A 22,267-nucleotide genomic window follows, 5' to 3' on the forward strand; every position below is an offset into this window, starting at 1 on the left:
CTCTACGCTGCACTACTAGAGGCTGCTACAATAAGCCACAAAGCAACACTTGCAAACAAGACAAAAACATTTATAATTTGCCCATAAAGACCTAAAATTAAAAATCATTAAATATGCACCACAGTTTCATTAGAACAGCAGCTTTTGAGCTGCAGGTGTCATTCTCACCTGGTAGAGGGATGTGCATGCCTGGCAAAGGCACCCGGAAAGGTGGCACCATGACGGGTGGGAAGGCAGGTATGGCTGCAGTGGGCTGGGCCACACTGTGAGGCAAGGCTGCTGGCAGCAGTGGCACAGTCTGGACCGCCGTGACAGGGGACGGCACCGTGGAAACGGTCACCACGGTGACCGGCGACACAGCAACAGTGGACGTCACGGTGGCAACAGGGGGGAGGTCTGCTACAACGGTGGCTGTGAGGTAAGAAAGACAAAAACGACAAGGCACTTTTAGCTTTGTGTTCGCTGAGGCGCTGAGCGCCGAGGAACATTTGCTTACCTGCGATGGACACAGAGGGCGAGGGGGTGGTGATGGGGTCTGGACTCGAGGTCAGCGTGTGGGTCGGGGTAGAGGTCGGGGCCTGAGTGGGGGAGGCCGCCGCCGTGCTGGCAGCTGTGTTTCCGCTGTTGGTGCTAGTGGGTCCGGTTGCACCCACGTTCGCACCAGAACCTGCAGCTGTAGCCCCCGCTACCAGAAGAGGGTTGAGTTCAGACTGCTGGATGATCTTCACACCATCTGGTTTGCTCCATGATGACTCTCTGGTCCGAGCGTTGTAGTAATATGTCTGAGGAGGAAATAAGTCATCAAACAAAGTTATTTCTTTTATTGAAAAGCTTAGCAGCAATGTAGGAATCTGCTAAACCTGTTTTATTTACTCCCTCAAGTCAATTTCTCCCTCCTTTTTTGCTAAATAAATATTCCAAACACTTCAAAGTACGTATTTATGTTTTTTAAAACATTTTAAATGCTTAATAGGAAACATATTCTGGCAGCATTTTGAACATTTTATAGTCAAGATAGGGATCTACATTATCTGGAGAAATGGACAGAAACAGGCACTTTCAATGTGTACATTTCATTTACATTGACTTTAAATGAGTAAAACTCTGTTTTACAGCAAAAGATCTCTCAATTTGTTTTCAAACTATGATTTTGTCACCAGCATTACTTTTGCAGGTTTACAAAGCAATGATCACCTCAGTAGATTACAAAAACTGAATGTATCTTTCACTGTTATTACAGAACAGGTATATTTTAGCTTTTATTATGCAAGTTTAACCATAAAACAAACATTTTCAAGAGAATGCAGCCAAAAATGTTTGGACTAAGAATCTGTGCTTGAGTTAAGCAGTTGTCCCTTATGAATATAATTGCAATCAAGTTCTTTCCTCCAAGATAAATGAAAAAAACATATTCTGATGGGAGTTTTCATCCTACCTTTCCCTCTGAAGTTTTGTTCTCTACCCAGATTTCCTCTGCAGGATTGAGAGCTGGGTTTCCGGATGCAGGAACAGGAGGCATCCCAGGAGGAAACAGCATCCCTGGAGGAGGCGGCAAGTTGCCAATGGGAGGGGGAAGGAAAGGAGGCCTCTGCAGAAGAAGATGCAACAATGCATTTGGCTATCAGACTTTCTATCACAACAAAACATACATTTGTAGCAAACAGAAAACCTGCAAGAATAATTCAAAGTGGCTGATGCGTCATGGACTCATTTAAAGAAAGTCTCCCTGCATTAAAGAATCAATTACTGCAAAAGCTAGAGAGATCATCAAACATGCTAAGTCATATCCTTCTCTGATGAGTGAAGTCTTCTAAAAGCTGAACTTGTTAGGTTCACAGAGAGGAAAGCACAAAAAGCATTATTCATGTCTACTCACTGTTTTTCTCATTTTGAAAATTACTACTAAAAATAATACAAACACTAAGAAAACTACACCTGTTAATTCCCTGCAACAGTTCTAATAATTTTTTACAATTGCTTTAAACTCCGAATATAAAAAGTGAAAAAGCAACCGCTGGACATTTTGGTGTAATAACTAGCATCAACTGTCCTTTCGAATAGGAAATGAATAGATTTTGCATCAACTGAATAACAAAGCGATGTGCTCCATCTGTGGCCGGATGTTGGAAAACAAAGAGCTCTCCGAACGTATAGCATGAAATCAATATGTAACATGGCGTAATACAGTTATAATGACTGTGAAATATGGCATACACAATGACAGAAAGAAGTGCTAATGTTGCAGAAATATGTAAAACATTCACCTGGAGGTGAGGAGGTCCAATGGGTGGTGGCATGCCTCCGGGTGGTGGGATAGGCGGCATGTTTGGGTCAAAGGGAGGTCGGGCAAACGGGGGTCTTGGCGGCGGGCCCCTCATCATGCCAAATGGAGGCGGCGGTGGCCTTAGCAGTGGCGGAGGCCCTCGTAAAACTGGGGTCTGGGCTGGCGAAGGTGCGGGGGCAGTGGCAGGCGCAGGGCTGCGGAACCGCACTGCCTGCTGCGCCATTCTGGTCAATAAAGTAAAGGATTTTAATGCTTCAAGCTGCAGCTCTTCAATGCACAATACAAAAAAAAATTAGAGCTGCACCATACGTAGAATGCAAATGTGTGAAGGTGGTTAGCCATTTTCAGTATCAGTGAAGAATCTGAAAGATGATGTCAGAGGAAGAACAAAGGCTTCCAATAAGGAAACTTTGTTTTCTACAGATGCATGCTGGCATTTAAGCAACAATTATTAAGCTGTAAGTATTACACCAAAGCTCCTTTCTTCTATTTGTCATGTACAATTGTGTTTTAGGCAACACTGGCAGTAGTTTGAAAAATTAATTTCAATCAATTGAGCTAATGGCCCAACATCTCTTAAAGGAATACAGAAAACACTGATGTTTACAGTTAGCAATGCTTTGTACATGGATTTACTCAGTAAACTGTGCAAAACATCAATATAAAAACAGTTCAAAAAGTCAACTTCATTCTTTGTTTATTTTGAAAAATTAGTGAAATCCAGTTAGTTCTATGTGGAGCTGTTTAATGCAGACTGCTGAAATATGGTGCCCATTTAGAGATACAGGTGTACCATAAAAAACAACAAGCAAAAGTGAGATAAGGAGGTATGCTTTAATTCTTTTTCACTGGGACTTATTTATACATACCTATGTTCAATAACATGGCTGATGCAGACATTAACTATCTTACCATATATATTTATTTCCAAAACAAATCAATTTAGGTTCAAAATATTTTTACAATTTCTTCAAGGGAAATTACAATCAGCTAAAAATCAGTATTTATTCAGATCACTTCTGTATCTTCCCAGAATTTCTACCATGTTAAATCTGCAAACATTGCAGCAGTGCAATTCCCCATGAACCAAAAAGTCAACAATAGCCTCTAAGAATATTTTAAAATTGGTATAATATCGGTATAAACTACACATGTTTATAGTTTAAATGTGTATGTGAGTTTTTTTGTTGTATGCGTTTGTAGTAATGTAGTCTATTAACCAACACACTTATATACTAAATGCTTTCGGGTCATACTCAGATAACTCTGAACAAAAATCAATCATGTTGTGATTGTCGCCTCTTGCTAGTCAAGCTAATAGCCACCCCGTTCATTCAATATACAGAGCGGACTGCTGTTTACCTAAACATCTTACGTGATTTATCTAACAAGCTTTTAAATGTAAATATGCAACTTGTGAGAACATAAGACCGGGCTCTGGTCAAAACAGTCGTTTTAGGATTAGGAAAGTATCTGTTCCGCGTGTTATAGACGGAGAGGCGCAACATAAGGCTAGTTAGCTACAGGCTAGTTAGCTGCCGTGGCTACATTCACAAGTAAAAACGCCAAAAATCTCAGTCGTAGACATCCCCGACCAGGTGCATATAAAATCTGCATTTGTATTTAATATTACACTTTAACCATTTTGCTGTAAACTCGTATTTTTCTCATAGCTGACCTGTTGTCGTTAAACCCAAGAGTTTCGCTCTCTGTCTGGTCCGCCATTACAGGAAAGTGTAACCGCTTTCTTCCTGGAAACGCCCCCAAAAGGTAATCACACGTTTCTATTGGTTGATCGTTGCCGTCCATAACGGTCCAGTTCAAGCTGCGCGCTCTGCGATTGGACACAAATGTTCTCGCGATCCTTTAGCTAAATGTTTATTGGCCTTCTTTTATCAGTTTATCTTTGTTCAGCGTGGAGCTAAGGATTTTAAACATAGGCTGTTCTGCTAATTTTTCATGCTGTTAGTGCTGACTCTGTTGTGCATTTTAATGTACGTACATCTTAATGTAAGCATTAAACGTTTGCACAGGTCAGTTATAGTTACCAGTGAAACTTTGGTTGAAAATGCACTTCAAAATATATCCATCCTTTATCTTCAAAGTTAAGATATTTTATTTAAAAATCGAGTGACTATTGAATGACGTGCCCTAAAGTCATTCAGTGACCCTTCAGTATTTCTCCTTAAAAATATAAAAGAAAAAAAATTCAAGATTCAGGAAATTTGAGCATGTATAGTAAGAAATTTTGATATAAAAAAAGTGTATGCACCATGTATTAGTGAACATTTTATTTAAAAACATGAAATCAGCTATCACCTGGAGGCTGGCTTATAAACTCTCCACATTGTTTAGTCTTGGTGAGAGGTGACATCAGCCAACACTGAAATTATGTTGAGCCAATGATGACTTCTTAGATAAAACCAGCTGAATAATAACGCTGCACTGAATAACCATCAAAGACAAATGGCCTCAAAGCTCCATCGTGCCAGTAACTTTGGTCGAGGTTTTCCTCCTCCATCCAGCTTCTGGCAAATCCGGGCCTATAAAAGCATTTTAAAAATAAATTTAAATCTTTGTGATTTATTGACTGTCAAGTATCTAAATACACTGAAAACAAGATGTGTAAAATATGGCAATCAGAAACTTTACACCGAACCTTAAACTCTGGCTCTGGCCCATATGGTACATGGTTGCTTGATGATGGGGGTTAAAGGGCAAATAGGAATTGCAGGAGACTGGTTGAGGCACAGGAGATGGACCAAATAGAATTGGGTCCAGAAACCTGGGTTGACCTGAAGGCATACTTTGTGAGCCAATACAGTGAATATTTGAGTCCTGCTGTTGTCCTGATGTTTGGTCATATTTCCCTTCAAAAGCTTGCTTTCTGTCTTTTCTCTTCCGGGGGCGATACTCGTAATCTGGTACCACAGTCAGAGCCAACATGAGTTATAATCAAAAGTTACGTCATCAAATGTCTTCCACAGAATACTTGACTAGAAGATGAAGTGATTGTACAGTCAATAATTAACATAAGCTTTTCAAATCCACTGTCGGACAGACATGTAATGTTCATACCAGGGAAGTGCAGTCTGTGCATCTTCTTCAGCTTGTCAGCTGCTTTAAAGTAGGGCCTCTTCTGTTCCTCACTGAGCTTATACCACTCATTTCCAAGCTGAACACTGATGTCATTGCTGGTTCTTCCTGGAAAGGCTTTTTGCATGGCCTCTCTGTGGACGCGAGCCCACACTAGAAAAGCGTTCATTGGCCGTTTGACCCGTCCGTTCTCTTGGATAAACTGGTTAGGTTTGAAATCTGAGGAAAAGATTTTAGGTATTTACATCCAATCACAGTATTGCAGTTAGATCCACTTTAAAAAACTCTAACACACAATCCTACCGTGTTTCCCCGAAAGTAAGACAGTGTCTTACTTTCTTTTTATCCCCAAAAGCCCCACTATGTCTTACTTTCGGGGTATGTCTTATATTGGAAAAAAATTGTCGAATCTTTTGTTTTAACCATAAAATTAACATTTATTAACAACCTGAACAGTATTGTATTCACCACAAAACAGTTTTATAAAAGACGCGAGGAGGTGGCGACGCGGCGACGTATGGAGAGGGGGACGGTGCGGACGTGGGCAGGAGGCGGCGCACAGCTAGATGAGAGGTGTTTCCCCGAAAAGTAAGACACATGTCTTACTTTCGGGGTACGGCTTATATTAGCCGACCCCCCTGAAACCTCCGATATGTCTTACAATCGGGGGTGTCTTAATATCGGGGAAACATGGTAACAGTGGCTAATTATACAACCACAATTTTATAAGCACTATTACATCCCACTTGTGTTAAAATGGCAGGTTTATGTGATGAAAAAAATTAGAGCACCATAAATCATTCAGAACTTTTCCCTCATTTATTGACATGTATTATTTAACTAAAAAAAGCAAACAAATCTTATTTACATCCTGAAACAAACTCTTTGTTGAACCACCTTCTGAATTAATGCCAACATTTAGTCTCCTAGGGCGCACATCTACCATCAATTACAGAGATTCAGATCAACTTAAACAAAGATTAGCTGTCCAAGCAGGATTTTCAGAATTTTTTCTTCTTTGCATCTTTTACCTAAAACATTGGTTAGCAAAAATGACCATCTACCACTTTATCATTCTTTTTTACTTCACAAAACCTGACATTTTAATCAGAGTAAGATACATTTCTTATATCCACTGTATCACATTAGCATGTAAATTAGCATTAATATTATTATTATTATTACTATTGTTACCTATCTCTGATGGTGGAATGACAAAACTGGTGTTTTGACCGTCTGCTCCTGGACTGACAGATGGATCAGAAGGGCATCCTGAAGGTGAGGTCAGCAGTTCTCCCATTTGCAACATACTGAATTTTTTGCTGTAAAGGAAAGAACTTCTTATGTTAACAGTTTTCATTTATTGTCACAATTTGTGGGAACGGATATGACAATCTTTCATCCTCCTTATCTCAGAGCAGCTTCTGTTCTTAACAGTGTGTAGAAGTGGAGACTGAAGATTCAGTCTGGACCCAGATATTTCAAATACTACTCACCTAAAATATTATCTGGTAAAATGTTATCTGGGTAGAAAAAAAACCCTTAAACGACTGGAGCTGGGTAGCTGCTTTGTTTTCCGCTGAAGAAGCCACTGAGTGTCACATTCTGGTCCTTCCTGATCCAGGTCTCTGTTTGGTAGACAGCATTTGTGGTCGTTTTCCTTTTTAGATTGTCTGGAAAGTTTAGATCTCCTAGCAGTAACCGTGACCTCTTTGAAGTGTTTGGATTAGTTTTTCTTTAAATTGTGAAAATGTAAACAAAATATTTTTAACTTAGTTGCCATGGCGAGCGAGTTATTCAAACATTGCTAGAGTAACTTGTAACTTTAATCGCAAAATATGTTTTTTTTTTTTAAGGTCTTGGCTAAAGTTAAGGAAATGTATCTAACACCCACACCCAACAATGTTTAAACCAAGTCTGATTAGTTTTCACCCTTTATAGAAGTAATTTGTCTTTTCTTATAAATTAAAAATACATAATGGATCAAAGAGGGGCAGCATCAGTTACATTTCTTGATCCAAAAGTTGCAGGATTAGCTACAACCTGCCTGCCTGCATTCAGTGTCTATGGTAACCAGCTGTTGCTTTTTTATTTATAGTTCTCATGTGATGTCACATTGCTGGGATCTTTATAGCTGACAGCAGTCATTGTGGTAGGTATCGGTAGCTAACTGTTATGACAGTTGATACGGGGTTGCTATGACGACAATAAACAAGCTACGAGCTTAGAACTAGCTATAGCCACGTTCCTGTCTAATTTATAAACATTTTAAGTTCATTAAAACTGTTACTTTACAATTTCTGAGTACTCTCTCCAACTCTGTAAATATCCATACGGTGATATTGACTGCAGTACTTACTGGCGAGCTAGCAAAATTAGCTTTGTAGACTTATTTACGAAGCTAAAACATGCAGCAAAATGTATGTTACTACTATTCTCACTCCAACACTCTGATACTTTTTCATGGATATTTCTCTTGCACATTGGTCAAGAGTGTCAATATACTTTTTGTTAGTGACAAAGCCATGGTTCATCTATGCTTTGCGCTGCTCTTGCCTAACAAGATGGCGGTTCAGTGGCGCGGATGACCTCTGATTCACTTATGAGAGCTATAGGTGAGTTACCTTTGTGCAGCCTCTTTCTGATTGGCACGCAGTTTCACGTCAACAGTAATAAAAGCCTGCAGTAGGTACCATGACGAAATTTTAGGGTGTTATGAAATTCCTTTTAAAATATTGCGTTCTGCTTTTGAGGTGAACCTGCTTGGGCGGTCAGACCTGGGCATGTTGGTAGATGTTTTGAATATTCTCCACTTGTAGGTTATTTTCCATTCAGTGAAAATGGCAGATATTAAAGAGCTCTTTGAATCCGTTACCAAACTCAGCTACTACAATCAGCTTTTTTAAGGGCTCAGAATGCTCCTTGAACCTCACCATGGTGTTCACCAGATTTTCTTTCTCCCCTTAAATTAACCAGTAAAAACCCACTGAGATCCAGATCTCATCTGCAAGAGGGATCTGGGAAGAAATCTGCAACACATAACGTGATTACACAAAAGTAAAACAAATTAAACTATGTACAAGTTAAAACAAATTACAAAACACTGAATACATTACATAAGGATTGACACTTGATGTGATGCAACCTATTTTAAGTCTTTTACATTTTACAGAACATTTGAAAATGTTTTTTTTTAATTGTTTGTTACTTCAATTTGTCAGTATTGTTAAAATTACTGTTAAGAATGTAAATAAGAAGCAAAATACATAAACAAAAATATGAAACCCAACTGTTTAATGTTATAATTTAATTTATTGTTGAATGAAGTACAGAAAATATACAGCAATCAAATTAAAAGATCTGTGTTGAAGGAAAATGAAAAAAAAAAACCATGATTCAAGTAAACTAAATCACTTCAAATGCAGTTTTATTTGATCATAACCTTACAACTAATAAAATATTAAACTAAAACCTATGGAATTATAATTCTGAGAGTAACAAAATAAAGATTTGGTCATTTGGAGGGCAGCGCCTCAGAAAATGACAAGAGGCTCTGCTTAGCTGTGTTTGTACATCAAACAGAAGAAACTTAGACCCATACATAAAGTCACAAACGGCCGTTATCCATTTCTCACACAAATGTCACCCCAAACCATTTGGATTGAACTCCAGCATATTTAATCTGAATCAAATGCCGAGGAGCGTCATCTCTACCCAATGGGTTATGAAGTATAGGTGAAAAATGATTCCAACTCAAGGTACAATGTTAGAGGTATTCCCAGAATCCACTGTAAACGTGTAAGTAAAGTTACAACTTATTTATTTATTTTTTTGAGTAATTATTTCCACCAAAGTTGGTAGGAAAATACTTCTGTACCTCAATGCATAAAAACGGTTTGTATGCAAAAAAGTTAGAGACGCTAATGAATGTAGGTGAGTCAGAAAGCAACACTGAATAGTTTACTGAGATCTGTGAAGTCACGTGGACAAGTTGCATAAATAGAAAATAATCAGTAGCACTCTGAATAAAATACTGACTGGCCCTTTATGTGGTAAATGCATTCAGAAAGTCAAACGGAAGAATCATTCAGTACTACTTCTCCAAATATTATAATGCAACAAGCCGATTAAAAATAAAATGTTAGACTAAACCAAAAGAGAAAAAGGAAACAGGCTTCTCTGAGTTCAGATGTTAATTTGTATTTCCCCATCCATCATCCATCAAGCACAATGCAGGTTACTAGTTTTTAAGGAGACTCATTCTGCCCCCTGTTGGCGGTCCAGCAAAAGCCCCTTTCAGACAGGAACAGTAGAAATTTACTTTAATCTGGCAAAACTCAAGCAGGAAAAATCCTCCTGCTGGTTTTAGATTCCATCATCATTTTAATAATCGAAAGCATCGCTAAAATTTTAATTAGCGGTTTTCTTTACAACAGTAAGATGCAGGATCTAAATAATTTTCCCTTCAGCACACAGGTTTTAAAACAGCTTAGGGACTGCTGCTAAAGTTTCTGCTTTCAGACTATTTCTTGATCTAGTTTATGGCTGAGTTAAGAGCAAACTGTAAATTAACTTTATAATTCACTAATTCATACCTTTTGTAGTTTAGACCAAAATACTTTGTAGTGGTATGTAGAAGATAGAAAGTCAAATGGTTTTTCAGGTTCAGCTTGGTGAAGGAGTGAATGTAGTAATTATAGGTGTTGATAATTTCAGCCCTTCACCATTTCTGACCTTTGTAGTTGTTGAGTCATCCACCTTCCAGGTACAAAATATCCACTTTGAAAGCTGCCAATTATATGTAATTTTCATGGCCTGCAGTGAAGAAATCTGTTCACATAACTCTAATGAAGCAATACGTACCAACAGGAGATCGATTATGACCCAAATTAGTTAATTTGGTTAAACCAGAGGTCATAATTTGTCTTAATGTAGCAAAAAAATAAATCCAAATATAGTTTGACACCAAGTTTTCAGATAATATCCAAATTAACTAAATTATTTCTAATAATTGAGGATTTTAATGACTTATGTCTTTACTACAGTGAAAGCTAAGTGGAGTACTCAGGTAAACAATGGTTTGTTTACAGGTACAAATGGATGTAGGCACCAAACGACTTGTTACTTTTTGACCTGCAAACACCGATGGCCAATCTTACATGACTAGCTCATATTAACACATCAGTATGAATGAAGCTGTTTGTTGTGAAACAACAGCAAATGATTCATGTCTGAAAAGGGCTTTGCAAAGTCGGAATATAAATGGAATGGCTTAAATTTTATAATTAAATTTGGATTTTAAAAAAATTACCTTCTCATGTACAATGCAAAATTAAGGCCTCAGTGCCATTTTAGCTAAACTGAATTTTTTTGTGCAGAAAAAACTAAACGATGGAGGATAACATATGGTTTTATAAAAACTCGTGAAGACAATGATTTTTCCAGTAAAGGGAAGTAATGATGGTTATGTACCGACACGTTCGCTCCACCTCTGCTTCCTTCTGCGGCGAATCGGTGGGAACCGATGGCAAAGAGTCACCGGCGCCAGCTCACCAAAGCCCAGAGGCAGACAGTGAAACATGCAAGGTTTGTCTTCAAGTACAGCAAAGTCCTTCTGCAGTTCGCTTACTCGCAGTTTCACACATTCATGCTCACTCACTCATTCACAAACAAACACACACACTTGACTGCAAACCTTCATTTCCCAAAGCTGCCAAAGTTAGCGAAGGCATCTTGTTTGGGTGGGACCACGGCGGGGCTGATGGAGTGGCTCAGGCCCATTCCCACTCCTGGCACCCCCATACCTGCCATGCCACCCATCATCACCGGGGTGGCCATGCCCATATTCATGCTCATGTTCATTCCCATCATCCCTGGGTTCACAGGAATTCCACTCTGCAGGCCGGTGGCCATCAAAGGTGGCATGCCCACGCCCAGGGGAGCAGGCATGCCCATCGCCATGGCGCCGCCGGCCATGATGGGGTTGGCTGGCGGCCTGACGGGAGCCACATGAGGTGGTGAGCTGAGGGTTAGTCCTCCAAAACTCTGAGCCAACAGGCTGACCGGAGGTACTCCTGCACAAAAACACACACACACACACACACACGCACGCGCACACACACAAACCCAAGCACACACACACACATTTACAAATCTGATTCTACGTTGTTTATGGATTACTGTGTGTATATTTCCTTTGAATATTTTGAAAAGCTTACAGAGGTAATCCAGTGCCTTGCAAAAGTATTCATACATCTTGACCCTTTTCATAGTTGAACATGGCACAACCAGAAAATATATGTATTTTGTGAGACAGACCAATAAAAATAAGCAAGAAACGAGAACGCTCTAAAAGTACTTGGACATTGTTTAAAAATAACAATTTCATCATTTGTCGCAATAACTTCTGGGACAGTTTATCGTCCAGAAGAATTTATTTTGATGTGTCTAACTTTACCATTATGTGCTACATTATGTTAATTAATCACAAAGTTAAAATCCCAATAAAATACCCTGAAGTTTGAGGTTTTCAACATGTGAAAAGGTTCAAGGTGTATAAAAGCTTTTGCAAAGCACTATAATAAGTTTCAGAAAGTCCAATTTGTTTGTGTTTAACAGATAAAAAGCTCAGTAAAGGACGTTACCTTGTTGCTGGATTATATTGTTCAGAGATGGTGGTGTCTTTGTGTGGTTGAGTCCGGCTGACAGGAAGTCCAGGCTGATATTGACGGACGGGTCAGACCAAGTTGACCCTAACGACCCCTGACTTCCAATTCCAGCCTTTTGCTGCGATCCTATTGGCTGCTGGGACACCATGCCCACCAAATTCTGAAACAAATTTGTCTGATTTATTCCTGGGTTATGGTTTTTATTAAAAGGTGAGAGATGAGGTTAGAGGTGCAGCAACAAAATGATACTGTGTAGCAGCAAATGTTTTGAGTAAATACCTTTTGCCAATACAAGTCCTAATTCTAAATTTTAGGTCTAGAATAATCTACAAGGTGCACTTAATTTTATCTAAAATAAAGGTGCGCCTTACATATTGTGGAGTAAAACAGGCCCCTCTCGTGAATTAATGTGGATTAATTTTGGCTGTGCTTACTGACCTTGAAGCGATTTTGTGTGGCACACGGTGCTGAGGGCACTCTGTCAAAACGTTTTACTTTACATTACGGCTGCCGTCGTCAGGAGCGTTGCAGAGTAATACGCAATGTGCTTTGACTGACTGACTTATCTGACTGTTTTGTTTCGTTTAATGCGCCTTGTAGTCTGGTGCGGTTTATATATGAAAAAGATCAAAAATAGATAATTATGTAACAGTGCGCCCTATAGTGCGGAAAATACGTTAGACTATTTTTCTCAACAATATCAGCCCTCAATAATGTAACATTTTTTCAAAATGCTTAACAAATTCATATTTCCTTTGATACCTGTTGAGAGCGGGAGTGTGGCATCGTAGGCATGGCAACGGATCCTCCCGGCGTCACCCCGCCAAGAGAGAAGGTCATGCTCTGGGAAGCGCTGAGCGTCGTGTGTGGATTGGTTGGCTGATGGCTGACTCCGCTCATCAGGTCTAACAGCTCAGCAGATGGGGGGGCAGAGGACGGGTTTGAAGTCGGCGCCGGCGGCGGTGACGGTCCGCTGCCAAACAGGTCGGTAACCGGCTGCGAAGGACCGGAGCTAGATGGAGCAGGAGGATTTCCTGAAAAGGAGCTCCAGTCCCCAAAGTCCCCGTTTCCATTGGAAGAGGCAGCAGCTGGTCAAAAAAAAAAGTAATGGTTAAGTAATACCAGAGCAGGGTAGTAACTGGTTACTTTTACTCAATTACATTTACTTGAATAGCGTTTTTGAAAAAATGCACTTTTAGGAGTATTTTTACTACGCTGTACTTTTTACTTTTACTTGAGTCGCTTCTCTTACTTGAGTAAAATTTCTGGATTTTCTACCCGCTGAATGAAAAACAAACATGTTTTAACCAAAAATTCACCAGACACAGACACACAGCTGCAGTTTTGTTAAAGTTTCATACGTTTTTTATTGAAAGAAACTGATTTCGGTTTGTTACTTTTTGTTACTTATATGAATTATTTTAATTTTGTTCCTTAAAATACCAAAATTTCCACTTAACTTTACATTTTGTTTTATCTGATGATGTAATTTTTAAATTAGAAATTATTGATAATTTGATCAGTTACTCAGTACTTCAGTAGACTTTTACTAAATACTTTTCTACTTTTAGTTGAGTAATTTCTTGGAAGGCTACTTTTTACTTGAGTAAAAAATATATTGAAGTATTGCTACTCTTACTTGAGTGTAATTTTTGGGTTCTCTGCCCACCTCTGAGTAATACGAAGTAATTTGGCCTCTCACAGGTAAAAACATCAATAATTAACTGTAATAAAGATGAAAGGAAGGAAAATTAAAAAAAGAATAAGGCAGAAACAACATTCAGACAACAGAATAGGGAATAATGTCTGTAAATTTTCTATTTTCTTTTTATATCCAGACCTGGGAAATCCTTGGATTAAATTCAATACTCACTCAGACTGTGCTTGTCTCTAAGCCTAATGGATTCACTTAGACACAGGTAGACAACCTGCATAAACTGATATATTTCTTAAATTTGTATTTTATGTCTTAAAATGTGTGATTGTGAACTAATCCTCTTTATTTTGAGGGCATGATGAAGGTCTTAAAGGAGCAGTGAGGGGAGGCGTTTACCAGTGGAGGTGGGGAGGCTGGCAGAGGCTGCAGGTGAGGAGAAGTCAGCAAAGCCCCCTATGAGGTCTGAAGTCCCTGCTGGGTGAGTGAAGACAAACACAAACTTACCACAGGACACAGAAGTTGTCATGAGGTGTGGTTTGTGGTGGTGAGAGAGAACGCCGACGACCCAGGTTGTGATGAAGATGATGAATTTAATAATGAATGTGGCTCAAAACAGTCCAGATCAGGCAGCACGGCAGAGACAATAGCACACAGCTAAATACCGGTAGCGACTGAAAAACTGAGGACTGAATAAGAGAGCTAACTAACACAGGACTTTACAGTACGACTGTGATGGCAGGCAGACAGACGACAAATGACATACGAGGATCCGACAAGAGACAAAAACAACAGGTGGGACTAAATACACATAGAGGCTAATCAAGGAATGAGACACACCTGGGAAGGAATCAACAGGGAAGACGCAGAAACAACAGAGACTCAGGACAGAAACTGAACACAGAAATACCTTAAAATAAATACACAGAAACACGGATCATGACAGAAGTGTGTTTGGACAGCGTAGGAGAGGAATGTGTGTGTGTTTACCTGCCGCTGTGCTCTCGTTGTTTGAAGGGTCAATCACCAGCAGGTCAGCCAGTCCACTGCTGGAAGTCTGCTTCGCCGACGACTGAGGAGTAAGACGTAGCAATTAAACCTTCAAAGGTGAAGATGACTGTCACCGTAGAAACGGTGTGTACCTTTTCCTCTGGGCTCTTGTCTCCGGTGTAGTGCGCCGCAGCCCCCAGGTCCAGCGTCTTGCTGCTCGCCGCCCCGCTGCGTTTCCTCGTGGTGGTGGTGGTCGTGGTTTCTGTCGCTTGTGTGATCTGGATGCTCTTCGTCGTGACCGTTTCCTCCTCGTCTTTAAATTCGATCGTCTCCTGCCTCCCGTTTCTTGATCCTCTCTCCTCCTCGTTGTCACTATGGCAACCAGATAAGGGACGCATCAGAGCTCACGGGATTATGCAAAGGTTGATCTGCTGTGTCTTTGTGGAAGTCTGAAGGGTTCGGATCTCTGTTTAACTGGTTTTCTCTGTAATTAATCTCCTTAAAACAGAGATTAAATATATTTGTACGTCTGTTGTGCAGCATGGTTTATGCACTTTTAGTAAAACACAACATATCATCCTACCAGGGTTTGAAGGATTTTAGCCAAGTCTGGTGTCTGTGTTGTGATCCTACTTATCAGCCCAGATATATAATAAGTGCAACATATTATAATATTGCTCCTTCAGTGTTACTGTAGGCCTATTGAACTCCTTTACTAGTTTTTATATTGTCTTTGTATTAATGTTGAAGAAATCTAACATTTTTGTTGCAATTTATACTAAGTACAATGCTGTGCACTGTTTTAGATCCTTCTCCTGACTGATACGCTGGAACAATGAGATCTTTTGGATCCTCAGAAAAAGTCTGCAGGGACAGGTGAGCTGCAGAAAACTAAATGCTTAAACTGAATTAAAATTTACTTCAGTTAACTGCTAGTTTGAATTTTGCAACGTTTTTCCACCCCATATATTTTTGATTTTAAGTAGATCCACAGTGGATCCACATGAAGGAAGTAATTTGAATATGACTCATGATCGTTCCTGCTGTCGGAGTGTGTGTCGGTTTACCTGATCCGGTCAGGCGAGTCGTCTCGCTCCTTCTTTCTGAACTTGTTCAGTGTGTCGTCGATGGTGCTGCCTATCTTGTCACTGATCTCTCCGAGCTTCTCGCTGAAAGGGAAAGCTCCTCTGCTCTTGTCCCAGTCCTCATCCCACTTATTACGATCCAATTCGTTCGCTGGAAGAAAAAAAGATCAAAAACAGAGATTCAGCATAAACAAATCTGGCTGTTTAAACCCTTATTTTAACTACATATTTTTTATACCATAAATAATTTAAAATATAACAGCAATAAAGAGGTCAGAGCTGCAGAAAGTGATTAAATATTTTCTCCAAGTTTGTCTCTGAAGCCTTAAATGTTATAGGTAATGGAAAATACCTTTGCAGAAAACAAAAGGTCAGAAACATTCTTCAATGATTTTCCATTTTTAGCAGTTACCAACCTAATTTTATATTTGAAAATAATAAACCGGTGCAGTAATTTACTCGCTTATAGTATTACGCCTTCAGAGATTTAAAGCATGCTACATTTGCTGTAGAAAATATATTTCCTAGGTTCTCCAGGAGGGATTGTATTTTCATTTTAATCCACTCAAGCTGTCAGACGAACGCTGTGAGCTACTTACAGTTCTTAAAGCTGCCACCTCCACCGCCCATACTGTCAGAGGAGACTCCAATATATTTATCCTTGTTCTTCTTTGCTTTCTTTCTCTCCTCTCTGAGTCTGTCATCATCCTGGATGAACTCCACCATCTCCTTCACCTTCTGACGCACGTTTATTCCTTGATCCTTCCCATTCTCATCTGCAGATGAACCCAACAGATACAGTCACTGATACAAACCTATAAAACCATTTATTGCTTTTTATTCAAAGACAAAACACAGGGTTTCCTTCAGAAAAAAAAAAAAAAGCCTGGCGGGCCACCAGACTTTACTTGTGCCCCCAGCAGGCTAAGAACTGCTTATTTTTTAAGTCTTTTTAAAATGTTTGCAATTTTTAAGACTTTATAGTTGGTTTTCAGGTATTAATCTCCCAATTTGTCAATAACATAATTATCAAGTGATATTTTCAAATGTCGGCGCTGCACAGTGGTGCAGTTGGTAGAGCTGTTGCCTTGCAGTAAGAAGGTTCTGGGTTTGATTCCCAGTCTGGGGTCTTTCTGCATGGAGTTTGCATGTTCTCTCTGGGTACTCTGGCTTCCTCCCACAGTCCAAAAACATGACTGTCAGGTTAATTGGTCTCTCTGGTTGTGTGTCCTGTGTGTCTCTGTGTTGCCCTGCGAGAGACTGGCAACCTGTCCAGGCTGTACCCCGCCTCTTGCCTGAAACGTTCGCTGGAGAGGCACCAGCAACCTTCCTGACCCCACTAGGGACAGACGATGGATGGATTTTCAAATTTCCTGTTAACTTTAAACATTTTTTAACTCTAAAACACAACAAGTCACTAGATGAAATACCGCCCTAGCGCCCAACCATCGGGCTTACCGAGTATTCTGGGGGAAACCTTGAAATATCTTAATCCAAATGCTTGGATAAATGCTAGTATTGAATTTTCAACACAAGATAAGCAAAAAGAAAAGTTTAAAAATTGCAAAGAGAGAGACTCACCGATAAAATGATAGTTTTCTAGAGATCGCAGGTCATAGATGTGTTCTCTGGCGCTGGTGACGACTCTCTCAGAGCCGTTCCTGATCAGGTAGGCAAGCAAGAGTAAGGCCTGGAGGAGAGACGCGGATATTAGAAAGACGAAGAGAGAAGCAACCCGGATTCACGGCTTGGCTGATTTTGGCTGCCACTGCTCAGGTGTGTAAAAAAAATGTTTTACTTTTTTTCACTTCATAAGTCGTAATGCTTTATCTTTGATCCTTTAAACTGCTTGCTAAAACATTTCAGCAGTTTCTCTTTGCTAAGATACAATTAATACATACAATGAATTTAGCCTTGAAGTTGATGGACTCTGCAGTGTGTTAGAAAGAAAAGACAAACTGAGACTTGCAGCCACGCAGAAGCGTGCAGAAATTCAAACTGCTCAAACAGGCAGGTTGGTGGTCCAGAACCAAACGTGGAGAAGCAGCATTCAGCTTCTATGTCATGATCCGTGGTTTTCTGTGTGTTTTTGAGTTTTTCAATGTGTTCCTGTTTCCCTGTGAGTCTCTGTCCTGTCCTCCCCGTTGATTGCTCCCCAGGTGTGTCTCATTCCCTTAATTACCCCGTGTGTATTTATACCCACCTGTTGTCTGTGTTCCTCGTCGGGTCCTTGTCAATTGTCAAACGTTTGCAGTCTGCAGTCTGCGTCTGTCTGTCCGTCTTCCCAGTTGTACTGGTTAAGTCCTGTGTCGACGTCAGTTCCAGTTGATTTAGTCTTCGTTGTCAGTTGCTACCGGTGCTTAGCTGCGTGCTAGTTGTTCCTGCCGTGCTGCCTGATTTGGACTATGTGAACTACATTCATCATTAAATTCATCTTCACCATAACCTGGGTTCTCTGCGTCATCTCCTCACCACTTCAACCCCACCTTATGACATTCTATGCACCACAAATCTGGAACAAACTTCTAGAAAACTGCAAGCTGAAACATTGAGTTCCTTTAAATCAAGGCTAAATATTATATTGGATGTATATTTGCCTGATGGTTCTGATGATGGCATTTGTAATGTTTATTGCTTGTTTCATAAATTATTACTGTATTATGTTTTTATGCAGTGAAGCACTTTGCACTGCCTTGTTGCTGAAATGCTACACAGACAAACTTGACTTGAGAGACAGAGGTTTCATTTTTCCAACCGTCAAAAAGTAATTTTACATTATTCCTCTGAGCTCAGTGATCATTTCATAGTGATATGTTAAAAAAACAGGAGCTGGTTAAAAATTTAATGCAAGAAGCCTCGCTTACAGAGCTGCAACATTTCGTGTCGCTGATGAAATTATGTTTCTCTTCTTCACTGCAAGTGATGGACGTACAGAACCAGTGAGAGAAATTCTGCAGGTTTTTCAAAACACATGATGACACACCTGCTGTAGTAGTTTTGTTTAAAAAAAAGTTGAAGTAATAAGAATGAAGTAAGGTCAGAATTGCCTTCACAAGAAAATGAGGCTTTTCAAACTGACGTAATCCAGAAATGTTTGAACAGATTATAATAGATACAATTTGGTTTTAGATCAGTGTTGCTCCTTCTGCAACTCAAAATGCAAGAAAACATTTCATTTCTGGAACAGGATAAAACTGCAGAGCGGTCCCGCAAAAAAGATTGTAAAATAACCTCTCAACCACAAGCAGGGGGAACCAGCTCAACACCGACTGCAAACCGTCAAATGCAATAAAAAAAAGTTATTCATAACATCAACAACACATGAGACCCAATCAAGATCCTGGGATGCAACACACAAATGTAAAAAGAAAACTCAACCTAAAAAAATGAAATACAGACAGAAGGAATCTGGGCCTGGTCACGGTCCCTCACGTGAAAAACATGGGAAGAAGCCATATGTAGGCCTGACGTCAAGCAAAGAAACCTCTAACCCTGCTTCAATAAACCCAGAGCAGACTTCAGGGAACACAGACACGATGTGTGGCAGTCCTACCTTGTACACTCTTCTCCAGTTCTTCTTATTATCCTTCAGCATCCTGGTCCACAGCATGTTCATCACCTCTGGGAACTGCTCATACATAAACGTAGCTCTATAAACACACACACACATTTATGGTCATTCTGCTGGCATCCATGAGTAAAACAGATCACATCTCATGACTGTGTGTATGTGTGTGTGTGCGCGTGCGTGCGTGCGTGCGCGTGCGTGTGTGTGCGTGTGTGTGTGTGTGTGTTGTTACACCTACTTGGCTATCTCTCCCATTAGCTGTCCAGAAGGCCCCCAGGGGTCATCGTTGGTAGCTTCTCTAACCTTAGACTCTATCTCTGAGTAGTTCATCACCACATTAGTGCTGTTGACACAAACATTTATACCTGTTAACATCACCAGTGTGACTATAAAACTTGTATGCATCACATCTTATTTTGTCTTAACATGGAAAGATAAGCAAAAAAAAACTTCAACAGACTGAGCAGAAGAACGAGCAAAAACCTGAATTTGTACTTATTTCATGTTATTTTACTTGCAATTTTCATCTATACAAATAAAAATTATCTACTAGCTTATTACAACAACTCATTCAAAACACAAAACCACAAATAAGCTTTAGCGTTTTGTCTGAGGACTGGCAGAATCCTGCTTCGCTGAATAACAAATACACTTTGGAAAATCCTTTGTGCTGCTGAACTCTTTATCAGATAACAGATGTGGGCAAAGAGGCAGAAGCTTTCTGAGGCACAAAGAGGGAAAAGAGCAAGTCTGTACATCAAAGGGAGGTGAACACAGGTATGCTGTTTCCTGTCTTCTTTGTTCCTGTACTTCACTTTCTACTCTCTGTTTTCCTGTACATACAATGCCAATCTCTTCATACCCAACGCTTATTCAGGTAACAATTTAGTCCGAGAATCATCAGTTTAAAATAACTCCTGTCATTTCTCTTTCAGTGCTTGTTCACAGTGAGCAGTCCCTTTCTTTTCCTGCCTTACTCCCCATCTCTTTGTTCTCTGAAACCTGCCAAACTCACAGCAAGAGAAAACCAACAATGATCAATGATTTATCCCAGGCAGCAGCCACTTTTAACTGTGTTATAATCAGCCATCGCAGAAAGCAGAAAGCTTTATATTAGCGTGACTCTTAATATGCTGGAAAAGAAATGCCTCTGCTGCCAGTTCTATGGAGGCAGATCAATAATGGAGTGTATTCATCATGCTCAGCCAGCCACAACCAACAGCTGATGGAAGCTGTTGTCTGTTACTCCATTTCAAGCCCTGTGCTGCTTCATCTACTCCCTCGTCTGTATTCTTCCTTCTCTGGTCTTAATGTTAACTCCACTTAATACTTTTTGTCTTTATTTTCAGTTGCAAGTAGGCCAGTCAAGATGACTGATTCTGCTGGATGATAAATTGTCCCAAACGTTATTGCAATAAATGATAATATTGTTGTTTTGAGAACATTTTCAAGTCATAAAATGGTGATGGCATAATAACGCAAGAACACATTCTCAAAAGATTAACAAACAACATTTTAAATACCCCAAATAAATAAACAAAACAACAAATAAAATGAATTATGAAGCTAAAGAAAACTGTCCTTCAAACAAAACCAATGCACCATGCTGAAAACCTTTGCCACCCAGGTTTTGGTAGAGAGAGAAAAACAATAAATCATCCAAAAGGAAATTATCATGCGATTGATTTATTGCTTATTGCAGCATGCAATACTTTGTGGCTTTATAAAAAAATATTTGTTGTTGTAGCATCACAATGACATGTATTCTTGATATTGTGCAGTAATGTATTTATACTTCCTTATGGGTCAATTATCAAAACATTATAATAATCCTCCGTAAACTCTGTCAGTTAGCATTGCAGCTTCGCAGAAATATGTTATAAATCTACAAACATGGATGGAAATAAACTTTACAAAATTACGCAGAAGAAATTTGGATGTATTTGGACTCCAAACCTAGTTTAAAGATGTACTACTTATTGTTATTAGTCTTAATGTCACTCTTTTACACTAGCTAGAGCAGTAAGAGTCACAAACTAAATGTCAGTAGGCATCCCCATATCCTGAATCAGAAACAGAGTTGAAGAAACCTCATTAGTGGTTGCACATACACATTTGGGTTAGTTTTGGTTTTACTCAGCCAAAGTCAATGCATGCAGTTGGAGGAACAAAGAGTACAAGAAGATTTTCTTCCTCCTGCATGGCTACACTGTAATAACTACATTCATAAACCTACATCACAGAGGCATAAAAAACACAATGCATGTGTTTAGGAGCACACATGTCCTACTAAAGTATGTGTTTGTTTGCCAGCATGCTACATTGCTGTGGGCCTCATCGGGACAATGTGAATGTTGAGAATACAACATGCTTAGCCGGTTATATGTCCGTCATTATCAATCAGCCTCCTTCCTGTTGGAGGTGTGCAATGTGCTGGGCGGACATGGAGATGGTGAGCATCACCGGGGTGGGACAGCTAGGCTGTTAGTCTGCTGCAGCAGCACTCTGAGGGATAACAACACCTGACCTGCTTATAGCCGAATTAGCTAACTGAAAGCCACAAACACATTCTCACTTTACAATGATGCCATAAGAGATAACGATGAAAACGCGACGAAATATTAATTCATGGGACAAGGCTGGCAGTTTGCCAAGTGGTCAAAGCTAACAGCTGAAGGCCCGTATTCTTTCCTCCATCAGCGATAAAAGTTAATGATGCTGCCCGGTGAGAGCTGCTCAATCACCGGTTAGCTCACGGGCCACTTAGCGGGTTAGCTCTGCGCCTCCATCTCGGTTGGTACTCACGCTTTGTCCACCAGCTCCCTGACTTTCCACATGTTCAGCATCTCCGCACGGACCTGCGGGCTCCCCACCTCGATACTGCGCCGCCCCCGTGTCTCGACACCCCGCAACCCAGAGGTG

At 40.0% G+C, this 22,267-nt stretch overlaps 3 protein-coding genes across 6 annotated transcripts; all 3 read right to left on the bottom strand.

The window, feature by feature from the left end:
• Window positions 1-82: 82 nt before the first annotated feature.
• LOC103132527 (transcription elongation regulator 1-like) lies at window positions 83-4,067 on the bottom strand. The gene is made up of 5 exons (XM_007544336.2): window positions 3,963-4,067; window positions 2,265-2,508; window positions 1,436-1,588; window positions 497-782; window positions 83-411 (listed from the first exon to the last, which is right to left on the bottom strand). Exons 1-5 carry the CDS (start codon window positions 4,007-4,009, stop codon window positions 98-100), a joined length of 1,044 nt encoding a protein of 347 aa, XP_007544398.1. The 5' UTR covers window positions 4,010-4,067; the 3' UTR covers window positions 83-97.
• A 491-nt stretch (window positions 4,068-4,558) lies between these two features.
• LOC107835160 (transcription factor Sox-14-like) lies at window positions 4,559-7,276 on the bottom strand. Its single transcript, XM_016667437.1, has 5 exons — window positions 6,877-7,276; window positions 6,575-6,702; window positions 5,363-5,599; window positions 4,944-5,205; window positions 4,559-4,827 (listed from the first exon to the last, which is right to left on the bottom strand). Exons 2-5 carry the CDS (start codon window positions 6,687-6,689, stop codon window positions 4,698-4,700), a joined length of 744 nt encoding a protein of 247 aa, XP_016522923.1. The 5' UTR covers window positions 6,690-6,702; window positions 6,877-7,276; the 3' UTR covers window positions 4,559-4,697.
• A 1,930-nt stretch (window positions 7,277-9,206) lies between these two features.
• Window positions 9,207-22,261, bottom strand: LOC103132526 (clathrin interactor 1-like). 4 transcript variants are annotated; one of them, XM_016667439.1, is made up of 12 exons: window positions 22,151-22,261; window positions 19,584-19,688; window positions 19,331-19,427; window positions 17,359-17,467; window positions 16,377-16,553; window positions 15,760-15,928; window positions 14,845-15,064; window positions 14,693-14,759; window positions 14,102-14,176; window positions 12,811-13,136; window positions 12,025-12,208; window positions 9,207-11,454 (listed from the first exon to the last, which is right to left on the bottom strand). In XM_016667439.1, the coding sequence occupies exons 1-12, from the start codon at window positions 22,189-22,191 to the stop codon at window positions 11,078-11,080; spliced, it is 1,947 nt and encodes a 648-aa protein (XP_016522925.1). In that variant the 5' UTR covers window positions 22,192-22,261; the 3' UTR covers window positions 9,207-11,077. The 4 variants fall into 4 exon arrangements, with proteins under 4 accessions (XP_016522925.1, XP_016522924.1, XP_007544397.1 ...); XM_016667438.1 differs by having other exon boundaries at window positions 14,102-14,179; XM_007544335.2 differs by having other exon boundaries at window positions 14,693-14,774.
• Window positions 22,262-22,267: the final 6 nt, after the last annotated feature.

Source organism: Poecilia formosa, unplaced genomic scaffold (genome assembly GCF_000485575.1).
Source record: "Poecilia formosa unplaced genomic scaffold, Poecilia_formosa-5.1.2 Scaffold1107, whole genome shotgun sequence".
NCBI classification, from domain to species: domain Eukaryota; kingdom Metazoa; phylum Chordata; class Actinopteri; order Cyprinodontiformes; family Poeciliidae; genus Poecilia; species Poecilia formosa.

Bases quoted from the DNA above. Each gene is read 5' to 3' on its own strand.
- LOC103132527 (XM_007544336.2), bottom strand. From the start codon at position 4,009: ATGGCGGACCAGACAGAGAGCGAAACTCTTGGGTTTAACGACAACAG. The intron at 1,589-2,264 runs GTGAATGTTTTA...CTTCTTCTGCAG, and splicing joins TTGGACCTCCTCACCTCCAG to AGGCCTCCTTTCCTTCCCCC. The intron at 412-496 runs GTAAGCAAATGT...CTTACCTCACAG, and splicing joins GCCCTCTGTGTCCATCGCAG to CCACCGTTGTAGCAGACCTC.
- LOC103132526 (XM_007544334.2), bottom strand. From the start codon at position 22,191: ATGCTGAACATGTGGAAAGTCAGGGAGCTGGTGGACAAAGC. The intron at 15,929-16,376 runs GTAAGTAGCTCA...TTTTTCTTCCAG, and splicing joins AGGTGGCAGCTTTAAGAACT to CGAACGAATTGGATCGTAAT. The intron at 13,137-14,101 runs GTAAACGCCTCC...TTTTTTGACCAG, and splicing joins CAGCCTCCCCACCTCCACTG to CTGCTGCCTCTTCCAATGGA.
- LOC107835160 (XM_016667437.1), bottom strand. From the start codon at position 6,689: ATGTTGCAAATGGGAGAACTGCTGACCTCACCTTCAGGATGCCCTTCT. The intron at 5,600-6,574 runs GTAACAATAGTA...TCTTTTCCTCAG, and splicing joins CATTCCACCATCAGAGATAG to ATTTCAAACCTAACCAGTTT. The intron at 4,828-4,943 runs GTTCGGTGTAAA...ATGCTTTTATAG, and splicing joins GGCCAGAGCCAGAGTTTAAG to GCCCGGATTTGCCAGAAGCT.